Source organism: Chlamydotis macqueenii, chromosome 19, assembly GCF_036417535.1.
Source record: "Chlamydotis macqueenii isolate bChlMac1 chromosome 19, bChlMac1.mat, whole genome shotgun sequence".
Classification (NCBI taxonomy): domain Eukaryota; kingdom Metazoa; phylum Chordata; class Aves; order Otidiformes; family Otididae; genus Chlamydotis; species Chlamydotis macqueenii.
This window is the reverse complement of record NC_141574.1, coordinates 7,831,914-7,843,126: the sequence shown is the minus strand read 5'-3', so window position 1 is coordinate 7,843,126 and position 11,213 is coordinate 7,831,914. Positions and strand designations below refer to the sequence as shown.

The 11,213-nt window shown below is 48.9% G+C and overlaps 1 protein-coding gene across 2 annotated transcripts; it reads left to right on the top strand.

Moving 5' to 3' along the window:
* The first annotated feature begins 1,381 nt into the window (after positions 1 to 1,381).
* Positions 1,382 to 11,213, top strand: ORAI2 (ORAI calcium release-activated calcium modulator 2). 2 transcript variants are annotated; one of them, XM_086763047.1, is made up of 4 exons: positions 1,382 to 1,471; positions 3,078 to 3,123; positions 5,418 to 5,658; positions 10,429 to 11,213. In XM_086763047.1, the coding sequence occupies exons 3-4, from the start codon at positions 5,431 to 5,433 to the stop codon at positions 10,972 to 10,974; spliced, it is 774 nt and encodes a 257-aa protein (XP_086619173.1). In that variant the 5' UTR covers positions 1,382 to 1,471; positions 3,078 to 3,123; positions 5,418 to 5,430; the 3' UTR covers positions 10,975 to 11,213. The 2 variants fall into 2 exon arrangements, with proteins under 2 accessions (XP_086619173.1, XP_086619174.1); XM_086763048.1 differs by lacking the exon at positions 1,382 to 1,471 and adding an exon at positions 2,387 to 2,889.

Below are 11,213 nucleotides of genomic sequence, written 5' to 3'. Positions count from 1 at the left end.
ACTATGTCTTCCAGAATACAAAGGCACTTCAGAGTGAGCATTTGATGGGATGTTTCTTTGTTAAGACAAAATGCAAGTACTCTGTGACCTCAAAATGGGAAAAACATTGTCCATGGAGTAGAAAAAGGGAAGTGCTCCTATATGTAGTAAATTGAGGAAAAACTCTGCAATTGCTTCCTATTCTAAATGTGGCACCGAAAAGGAGTAATAACTTAAAGGCTTGAAACTGCCAAGGAGTTTGACCTGCTTACATTAAATTCTTGCTCTAGATTCTTTTCTGAAGGAGTCCTCCTTTCTCTGATGGAAACTAATCTTCAGGGGCTAAAGTTTGCTGCTGTTCCATTTCTACACGCATTTGTGCAAGCGTGGGACCGAGACAGCACTGTTAGTGCTGTAACTGAGCAGAGGTTTTCATAATCTCAGGAGTGAAAAGCACGCTCGGGATAACAAATGTATTCGTCTCTGATAAGTTTTTAGGGATTGTTTCCCTTTGTTTCTTCCCTCTCCCAGGCAGAAATGAATTTGGGAAGATGGGATTACTGTGTGATAAAGCCAACTCATTGTGCTGCCTTTCAGCATTTTTTTTAATCTCACTTTCAGGGAAGGAACCTCCTCCTCTTTCCCCTGAGTCTGTCCCTCTCCTTGCTCCTTTGATGGGTTTATACAGGATTTCCTGCTGAGTCAGTGAAGGAATGCAGGGAGATGGCAGCCTGGCCCTCCTTTACACAGAGCCTGTTCAGAGCTTCAGCCAGAGGAGGTTTCAGCGCAGCAGGGGCAGAAGTCAGCACTGCCTGTCGACCTGTGTAAGTGGTGACTTTTTGCTGTATAATTAAGAATTGTAATAAAAGCACATTGACATCCCATCGCACCAATACCTTCTCTGTGGAAAGACTTGGAGGCGCGAGGCCCAGACCGAGCAACATTTTGATCAGTGGGACGGTGAATTTAGGGACCCGCAGACCTTACTTTTTTTCCCCCGCAGGTACACGTTCGCGCGGGGAGCTCCCAGAGCTGCGGCCCCCAGGATCCCAGCCGGCTGCGGGAACGGCTCCGAGGCCCCGGGGACAGCTCGGGATGTCCCTCCCTGACCGCTAAGTACATTCCCCGGTGTAGTAAAGCCCCCAAACCACCCCGCTCTCCCTCAGGAGGAGAGCTGAGGCCTCGCTTCCCCCGGGGGTGGGCAGCCCCCGGCCCCGCAGACCGCGGCGGGAACGGGTGAGGCGGGAGAGAGGCTCCCCTAGCCCCGCCCATCGGCGGCGGGGCGGGGCCTGGCGGCGCAGCGACCCAATGAGGCGGCAATCACGTGCGGCGGGCGAGGCTGTGCCGGCCCCGCCATTTCCTGCGGGGTCACGTGGCGGGTGCCCGGCGTTGCCTTGGCAGCGGCGGAGGCGGCTCCGGCTCTCGGCAGCCGGCGGCGGCGGGAGCTCCCGGGCCCCGCCGCGCCCGACCCGACCCCCGACCAGGCAGCGCGGTGAGCCAGGGCCCGACCTCCGGGCCCTGCCCTGGGTGGGGGGCCCTGCCCCAGGGGCCTGGGGGGGGGAAGGTCTCATCCTTGCCCGGGGTGGCGGGCTTCATCCCCACCGGGGTGCTTGGGATGGGGGGGCTCATCCGGCGTAGGCGGGAGCATTTCCTGCCCGGCGTGCTCCGGGAGGGGGTCTCGTCCTGCCCGGGGTGCTGGGGAGGGAGGGGCAGTTGGTCTAACCCTGCCCGGATGGGACTTGCCCTGCCCGGGGTGATGGGGGGAGGACGTGGGAGGGGTCCCACCCTGCCCGGAGGTGTTTTGGAGCTCCCTTGGGATGCAGAGGGCAGGCCAGCTCTGGGGGCTCGCATCCTGACAAAGGGATCCTCTCGCTGGGGGTGCTGGAGGGGACCTTCTCTTCCCTAAGGTGCGGGGAAGCCCCTGACCCAGGGGGATGTTGGTAGGGGGGATCCCAGCTGTGGGGAGGGTCCCCTGTCTGAGGGAGCATTTGGAGGGAAGGATCCGAGCTGTGAGGGGTCACATCCTGCCCGGGATGTGCTGAGGGTGGCTGGGGAGGAGGAGGAGAAGCCATCTGCTCCGGTGGTGCCCCGTGAGTAGGATCCCAGCTGTGGTGGTGGGGTGAGGGGGTCGCATCCTGCTCGAGGTGGGAGGATCCCCTGCCTGTGCACTGCCGGAAGGGAGGTCACAGCTGTGGGGTGTTCACACCCTGTCGGGGTGTGTGACATCCCTGGGGTGCTGCTGGGGAGGTCCTGAGCCAGAAGAGACTATGGGAAGGGGTTCCCCTTAGCAAAGAGGGCCTGAGCTTGGGGGCCCAGAGAGCAGCAAAAGAAGGGGGAGTAGTGGTTATGCTTAGCCATGGTCTGTGGGGTTTTGAACAGCACTGTACAGGGGAGAAAAGCGCCCGACAAATCCTCTGATCAGTGTCGGGGTGTGGGGCAAAAACCTGGGTGCGAGGTGGGGCCGGTGTCCCCAAGCCAGGCAGAGAAGCTGACAGGGCTGCTGAGACAGCGCTCTGCGGGCGATTGTTCTGGGCACGCTGGCGGGAGGGGGATCAGCATATCTCAGCGCCGCCGGGATTTACTTCATTCCCTGCTGTGGAGAAATTCCCGCACGTGCGCTTGCGACTGCACAGGGGCAGCTGAGATGTGAAGTGTACGGTGAAGGCTTTTCCCGCTACGCTCTGAAGGACAGTGCTGGACAGATTGACAAAACTGATACGAGGTAGCAATTGCAGAAAGCTTGCTGTCTTCAGCAGTGTGAAATGAAGTGGGGTCAAATGCGTTGGTGGTGCAACGGAAATGAGTAAACACACAGCTGGGTTGGCCTTGGCCACAGCTGGCTGTTAGGCTGAGGAAGAGGTCTCCTGACGAAGTCCTGGTTCTCCATCCAAAATTCAACAGCCCTGTGCGGTAAAGCCCTGTAGGATGGTTATTTCTGTAAGAGCAGGTGTCCTAAACCTTCAACGTCGCAAGGCAGGAACATGAAATCTCCAGAATAACTCTCCCCTGATGCAGATAACTGGCTGAAAAATATTTCCAGAGTAAAATTGCGTAAGATACAGTGCATGTAAAAATGCTTCTTTGGTCTTGTGTTTCAGCCCTCAGAGCCCTCTGCCCAGTCTCTCCATGTCTGTAGCCAGCAAGGTGAGTTTGCCATCCAGTTACTGCTTGTTTGGGCTACTTTTGTGTTTATGGATTTTATTCTGAAGTTGTTTACTTATTTGGGAACATCTCTTGAGCTGCTCCAGAGTAAAAATTCATCCTTGTGGTATTTTTAGCTTATTTTTCTAAGGAAAGAAGCACATATGATTGGATACTCTTGCTCTCCCTCTGTAACCTCTGAATTAATTTGTCTTTTCAATGGAATTTGTCCCAGGGGTTGAACTTCCTACATACAAAGTTCCTACGCATTTTGTGAAAATAAATGGCAGGGCAGAGGCCATCAGTTTCCCAACTATGGACAAAGCTAATAAATTCACCTCACACTATACATTGCAGAATCCACACAGGATGTTGTCACAGGAAACAGCTTTGTAACTTTGCTGCTCACAGCATGTCTCTGCTCCGGTCCTCCCGGGAGACACAGCATGTCTCTGCTCCGGTCCTCCCGGGAGACCTGGGGAGAGATTTTTTGTTTTTTTTTTATTATTCTATAAAATACGTGATCCTTGCCTCTTTCTGGAAACACAGAGCAAGCAGGGAAGTTTCTCCCTGTTATTCTATTCTGGTTTTTATTGTTGTGTGAAAGTTCTTTTATGTTTTTTTTGTTGTTTTGTTTTGTTTTTTTCTTTTTAATAATTTGAAAACTGCTGAGCAGTTCAGGAGCCATCCTGCGGTTCTTCAGGGGCTGTAATAGTGGTCTTGTCAAAAACTGCCCAGAAAAACAAGCCTTGTGCTGTTGCTGCTGTCCTTATTATGTGTGAGGGGGCTGGAATCTGAAAGCCCACCATGCTTGGGATGGACAGACAATCTTGCAACCTGCAATGCTTTATTTGTTGCTGAAGTCTAATCTTTCTTATTGTGCCTGGAACAGCTTTGTTCCTTTTCAGTAATAGCATTCAGAGTTGTGGGCAGTTGCTATCCTCTTTATCTTCACCACTTCCTCAAATCTCACAGCAAACGTGGGTTTATTAGCTGTCACCATGTGGCTCGCATACAGGGAGAGCTGAGTGGTGCGGGGGTGATGCGGGGAGGGCTGGGGCTCCTCTCAAGCGAACAGAAAGGTGCTTGTGACCTTGAGGTGTGGCGCTGGGACTAATTAGTACCACACCGTGTGTGATTCTGGGCTTGGATCTCCTCCTTCTAGAAGCTGGTAGGTATTTATAGCCACCGTGGTGGTCAGTGGCAGAGCTGTGAGTGTGGTGGTTAATCAGAAAATCGTGGTTTCTGTTCTTTGGAAGGCTGAGGTAAACATCTAGTTTCAGATGTTTGTCAGAGTTGAGACATTTTTGTTCAAAACATTTAGTGAATTCTGTTCCGTGTCCAGGGATGGCACGGAGATCACCAGAGCCATCCGGCAGCAGCCTGGCTGCGTTGTGGTGTAAGGAGGGGGTGGTTTGGACCTCGCGCTTGTCTCTGCTGGCAGCCGTGGCGTTCACCACCTGAAACAGTCTTGCTGCTTTCTTACATCTTCTGGTTTAATCTCTTGAATCTGAAGATGCTGAAACTATCTGGAAGGCAGCTCACTTTTCCCCTTGGAATTGTCTTTTCCTTTCACAGTGCTAAGGGCCACCCGTGGAAGTAAGGGAACAGGATTCTTGATCAGATTTGACTGATAAGTGGAGTGTGAGCAGTTTAGGAAATTTAACTGCCCGCTGAGAAGCTTGGGCAGTTCATTTGTTAGCCCTACACAGCATTCAGCTATATGACTATTGGGGAAGCCCTGGGGAAGAGCTGTGCCCATCTGAACTGAGCTACAATGAGCAACAGTTTAACTGAAAAAAAAAAAACTGGTTTCCAAAGAAAGAGCAAACAGTGACTCCCTGAACATGCTAGCTGGCGTTACTTTGGCACCCTAAGGAGAGATGCATTTGGAGCCAAGCTGTGACGCACTGTGAAATTGTCAGCCTAAAACAAAATGATGAGGGCCCTATTTCCTAAGTGTCTTTATGTAAAGCAATTTTTTTATTAGCAAGGAGGAATCAAAGGGGAAAGTTGAGATGCCAGCTTCGAAATGAAAAGCCAGATGCTGTGCAGCCTTCCTGAATTCCCACTGGAGTAGTTCCTGCATTTACTTGTGTAATCTCTCCTAGTTCTTAGGGTCATTTTTGGCAATAATGGACAGTCCTTTCTCTGTTTTATGCCTTGCAATCATGATGGTTTTTTTCCATAATTTTTCTACTGACTGAGGGTAACTTTGTTTAAACATAGCTTTTCCGGTAGTTGATGCTTGTCCTTTTTACTGCCTCCTTTTGAACTAAACCATTTTGCTCCCTCAGCATTTCTCTCATCATGAGTTCTGAATTAAACGTTCCGGTGGATCCTTCCACTCCTGCTTGCTGCTCTGAACCTGGCACAAAAGGCATGGATTATCGGGACTGGGTCCGGCGCAGCTATCTGGAATTGGTCACATCAAACCACCACTCCGTTCAGGCCCTTTCCTGGAGAAAGTTGTACCTGAGCCGAGCCAAACTGAAAGCTTCCAGCAGAACCTCAGCTCTGCTCTCCGGATTTGCGATGGTATGTGTGCTTTGTAGCAACTCTTTCTAGATCGTGAAGCTTTTGGTTCTGTAAAATCATCTATTAATCAGTGTTTTCCTCCTGTGAGGAAGCAGGATGTACTGTTGTTTTTTGAAGAGGCAGGAGGCATCTGCTTGGAGGCTTCTGCTTGGGTGCTGCTGAAAAGTTTGAGGCTGACGCTCTCAAGGCAGCAACAGATCCATGAGCTGCCTAACAGTCAACCCACGCTCTCCCAAGCCAGCCCTTTAAAAATACTAATCTCCTACCTGCAAATGATCCCAAGTGCTCCACCAGTGTTGCTAAACAGTCCAGGACCTGAGCTCTCCTTTGGCCCTGAGGCCAGTCACCGCTGGCTGCCTTTGCACGAGTTTGCAAAGGGTGTGGAGCTGCTCCGGGCCCCTGCAGTTGCCGTGGTCTTGAACATTATCTTAATTTCTGTATGTGTTTTTTCAGGTCACGGTATCTAAAATAAGGTGGAGGTTGGGTCGCAGTCTGCCAGAGCGGAGTTTGCATAGCGTGATCAGGGAGATCGTGTTTTACACTGAGGTGTGAGAAGAGGCCCTGCAGCCTCAGACCTGGTGTCAGAGGACTCTGTAGCCTGGAGGGAGCCAAACCTGGTATATTTTTGTCAGTGCTGCCTATTGGGAAAAATCCCTGCGACTTGCTTTCCTTTGTGCAGCAGTTGGATGTTATCTGGCAGCTATCTGCATAGGTCAAAGCCGTGTCAGGGACTGAGCAAATAAACAAGAAGGAAATAGTCAGTGGTCCAGTGCTCAGATCTGTCCGAGCCGTGGTGTTAGCAAAACACGGCTGTGCTTTGTCAGTGTGAGCCTCTTCATCTCCCCTCTGGTTCTTGCTTACTGGGAGTGAGAATTGCAGCCTGTTTAGGGGAGGTTTTCTGCTGAGGAAATGGGCAGGTCTGGTTGTTCCTGATGTCTGTCAGCTGAATGCAGAGAGTGGACGTGGTGTGAAGATGTTGCATCCCGCAGCTCAGAAGCTGGGGGGAAGACAGATCTCGGGAACTTTCCAGATAGCTTTCCTTGTTTTATTTTACCTTCTTCTGCTGGTTTTTTTTCCTCCCCCAGACCCCCAGAAAGTCAATAATCTCTAACATTACAACAGCCTGGGATGACAAAGTTGGTCACCCAAAGTGAAGCTGGAAAAATGTGAGCAGGGAGTTAAGTGGGAGCAGGCTGCAGGGGAAAATGGGTGCTGGTCACTTTGCCATTCCTCTCCACTTGCTGACTGCGTGCATGTGATGCTTGTAAAAACTTTTCACACAGCTTACATTGGTTTGTAGCCAAGCTTGTGTGCTGAAGTGGCAGAAGGTACCTCCCCATTTTGAGAAAGTTGAGTCCTCTCCTGTAGATTGCTTTCACTCAGAAGCTTGCTTTCTTCAAAAAGCAGCTCATGCACTTGCCCTTCATGCCTCTGGGTTACTTGCCTTCTGCGTTAGTCATTTGTGGGTGTACTCCTTATCATGGTTATTAAATTAACGTTTTGTAGTGTTGTGGACTGGTCTGGTTAGGCAGTGTGGTTCCAGAAGCAGATGCCCATGCTGGGGCGTGCTGTCGCTGGCATCGCTGGGACTCGGGGAGCCTTGCAGCCCACCCACGCTGCGGGGCTGAACCACGTATCTGAAAACAAAGCCTGAAAACAAAACGTGCCTTCTCAACTCACACAACAGAGAGTTGCTGGAAGTCCTCAGCAAACATACAAAATTAACCATTTGACTTTTATTCTCTTAAACTGTTTAAAACGCAAGTCAAAAACCACAGATATAACTAGTGTTAATTATAATCACCGGCTTCACATAATAAGTACAGCAGTAATTGCTGGAAATAAAAATTTTTGCAATAAGGAATTCTCTTTTATTAGCAAGCTTTTTCCCAGCTGATCGTACTGGGCTTTCCAGTGGCAGCTGAGGTATCTATTCCTACCGGGCTATTTCTCTGCTGGTAATTTGTCAGGCAGGTATTTAGTACGTGAATATTTACTCTCTAATAAAAGCATCTATTTGGCTATTGATGAAAGTAGAGAAGTTATTTAGAGTTAAATAGTTTCCCTGAAGCCCTGTGTGCATTTAACTATGTAAACACATGTCATACAGGGCTTGGCTATTGCTTTATTTACTTCCCCGTCAGTATGTTTGATTCAAGCCAGTTCCATATTGGCTGAAAATTATTATGAGCTGATGGATATTTAATCAACAGGCGGTGGCTTTGATCCAACTCCTTCTGGACAGGCTGCAGAATAATGCAAACCTTCCTCGTTACTCAATGCTATCTCTGGTATTTCTGGCAGAGTTGGGCAGATCAGGAGGATGTGTGTCCTTTCCAGTGCCAGGTCTCTTTGGAGATGGGCTGTAGGGCTACTGCGTTTGCAACGAAAGATATTTAGAGGGAGTTTAGAAAGCCTCCTTAATCATTTTCCCGATGGGAATAAGAGCTATTACTGCTAGTCAGGCTTCTCAATGCTTGTCCAATTGCTACAGGATATGTATTTGATTAAAAAAAAAAAATAATCTGACAGATCTACTGGACTGATTGTTTTTAGCAGCTGCCAGACCATCTGTGTGAATGAAACATGGTTTCTATTAAGCTGTTTGTCATCCTTTTGCCTGATACTATCTGTCCTGGTCTAAATTTCTCAAGATGAGCATCTTTCTTGTAGACAATCTGGGCTATACTGGTCTAAAAATGCCATAATCGCATATAATTTAATTGCAGTTTAATTCTAAGATGTTCTGAGTGCTCGGTCCGTTTGCAAACCTGTGAGTGTGGCATTCAACAGGGTGATTCTCACGCTTAAAATGAAGCCTGTGCTGAGATGTTCTCTGCAGTGCCTTGCAGAGTCAAGCCCTTGACACCTTGGCTGCTGGGAAGAGGTTACACGGAGCTGTAATCACGCACAAGTATAATTGTATCAAACATGACATATTAATAGCTTTACAGACTAAGCAGCATATTTAATGATTTTTAAATGGGTTATGTCAGTTTGTCCTCTTTCTCTTATCCCGGTCAGAGAATGACATGACAGTCTACGCGGTAAAGCGATAAGAGCTCACTCACCTTTTCAGTACTTGTTTGGGTTAAATGAACTGTTTTTCTCCCCTGCTACCCTGTCTGGATTGTTGATGTTTTTCCCTGAAATACCTCTTAGAGAGCCATCAGTCAGTGTTAAAAATTCATCACATTGCACAGCTGAAGCTAGCCCTTGGGCATAGGTTAGTCTGAGAGGAAACGTCCAATTAGCTGAAAAGTGCTGCTCATGTGAAGGATAACAAGTAGAAATTGATATGTTGACATCAGCCGGGCTTTCAGCTTTAATATACAGCTATAAATTGAACATGCAGGTACAATTCCCGTTCAGCTTGCTGAATGCTATGTCTCTGGGTATTACAGCACCCAGTAATGAGCAATACACCTGCAGCTTTCCCCGGCTCATGGGCTGTGACTTGTACGCCTTGTACGGAACAGTGTGGCGGAGGATAAGTTTGATCTCCTTCTCCAATCAATATAGGGGATCTGCAAAGAGAACGTATGCAAGGCAGCGTGGCAGGTGTTTTAGTTACGTTGACCTGCAATAGATGGTGAAGCCAATCCTGTGTTATTATTTTCTCTGCTACACGACAAGAACTACTGTAAACTGCAAACAGGAGCCTTTTAAAAAACAACAGAAAAGTAAAAACCACACGTGTTCCTAATCAGAACAAAACTCTGGGCATGTCCAAAACTGCTACGATATTCTTGGTGGCTCTCATATCCTACATAGTTGATACAAGTATAAAATCAAACACACCTGTTATGTCTTGGTTACTGCTAAATGTGTTCAGACTTGACTGCGATGCCCTCATTCAGGCTGCTGATGGTTTCAGAGTAAATGCAGGTAAGGCGGCAGTCGTGCCAGCACAGGCACTTGCTTCCATCCCCTTTAATCCTTTTCAGAGTACCCACAGGGAGAGCATGAGCATACCCCTAATCTTCCAGTGCCTAAATTACATTATTAACTGTAGCTTTAGAGACTTGCTATATGATAGCTCTCGTTTCGAGTAAACAGACTCCTGTCTGAGTCGTTGAACACACCCGTTGGCCAGTAGCTGTCCACTTCTGTTGAGTATATCAGTAAGTTATTAGCTCTCAAGGGAGAAATTTGAGGATATAAATAACTTGTATCTGGGCATATCTGTAATAAAAATGAATGTACAGTGTTCTGAGAATAGAAGGCAGCTATTTTAACAACAGACTAACTTAAACTGTAAAGTAGTTTGCGTGCTTCCCATGGGGGGTAGTGAAACCTTGCTGGCTGCTGGCCAGGGCTGCTTACTTTTGCTTTTCTTTATGTGCCTGAAGTCGAAACTTCCTGCACCACAGCCGCAAGCGGTGAGCAGAAGGGGAACGTGTGGCGGGTGGGTAGGCTAGCAGGCTGTCAGCTTGCCTCTGAGCTCCGCTTGTTGTCTAATGAGTTCCTTCTGTTGTGTGTTTGGCTTGATGCAGTTCGTATGGCTCATGGCTGCAAGGGGAGATCTGTGATTTCGGAAAACTATAGCACAGAAACGTGTGTGGAAGCCTTCAAAAAGGCCAAGCTGCGGGCTGCATGTATGTCATCGTGGGAAACACGAATGATCTGTCTAGGCTGCTGTTCTAAAAAGCACTTGAGTGTGTACTTAACCTTAGGTGTTCTTCCTGAATAAAGATGCTTTCCAGGATGAAAGCCTTGAAAAGAGGAAAGCTACCAGCTGTTGACAAGCTTTTTGTTCCTTTCCCCCAGGTTGCCATGGTGGAGGTGCAGCTGGAGGTGCAGTACAAGTACCCCCAGATGCTGCTGATAGCTTTCAGTGCCTGCACAACAGTGCTTGTGGCAGTTCATCTCTTTGCCCTTCTCATCAGCACCTGCATTCTGCCTAACGTGGAAGCAGTGAGCAACATCCACAACCTGAACTCCATCAGTGAGTCCCCACACGAGCGCATGCATCCCTACATCGAGCTGGCGTGGGGCTTCTCCACCGTCTTGGGGATCCTCCTTTTCCTTGCGGAAGTTGTGCTTCTGTGCTGGATAAAATTTCTGCCTGTGGGCTCCATCCTGAAAAATGAGACCAACAACGTCGAGAAGCCCAGCGGCCACGCGGGTTGGCAGTCAGCGCTGGTCTCCACCATCATCATGGTCCCAGTGGGTCTGATTTTTGTCGTCTTCACCATTCACTTCTACCGCTCTTTGGTGCGGCACAAAACGGAGCGCCACAACCGAGAGATCGAAGAGCTTCACAAACTGAAAGTGCAGTTAGATGGGCATGACAGAGGCATGCAGGTAGTGTGACAGAGAGGCAGAGGCTGCTTCCAGCAAATCGGCTCAGCTAAGAGCAAAATGCCTGTTTTGCTGGTTGGTGAGAGGCACCAGTGATGGATTGTCTTGAGGCTTCAATTATGTAAACGCTAATTGCCTGCCATATATAGCTGTGGGTTCTAGTGCTGTTTCAGATGCTGGGGTCTCTGGCCTGTTTCTGGTCCTACACACTCATGTATTTAAGTCAACACTGCCATGGAGTTCATGGTCAA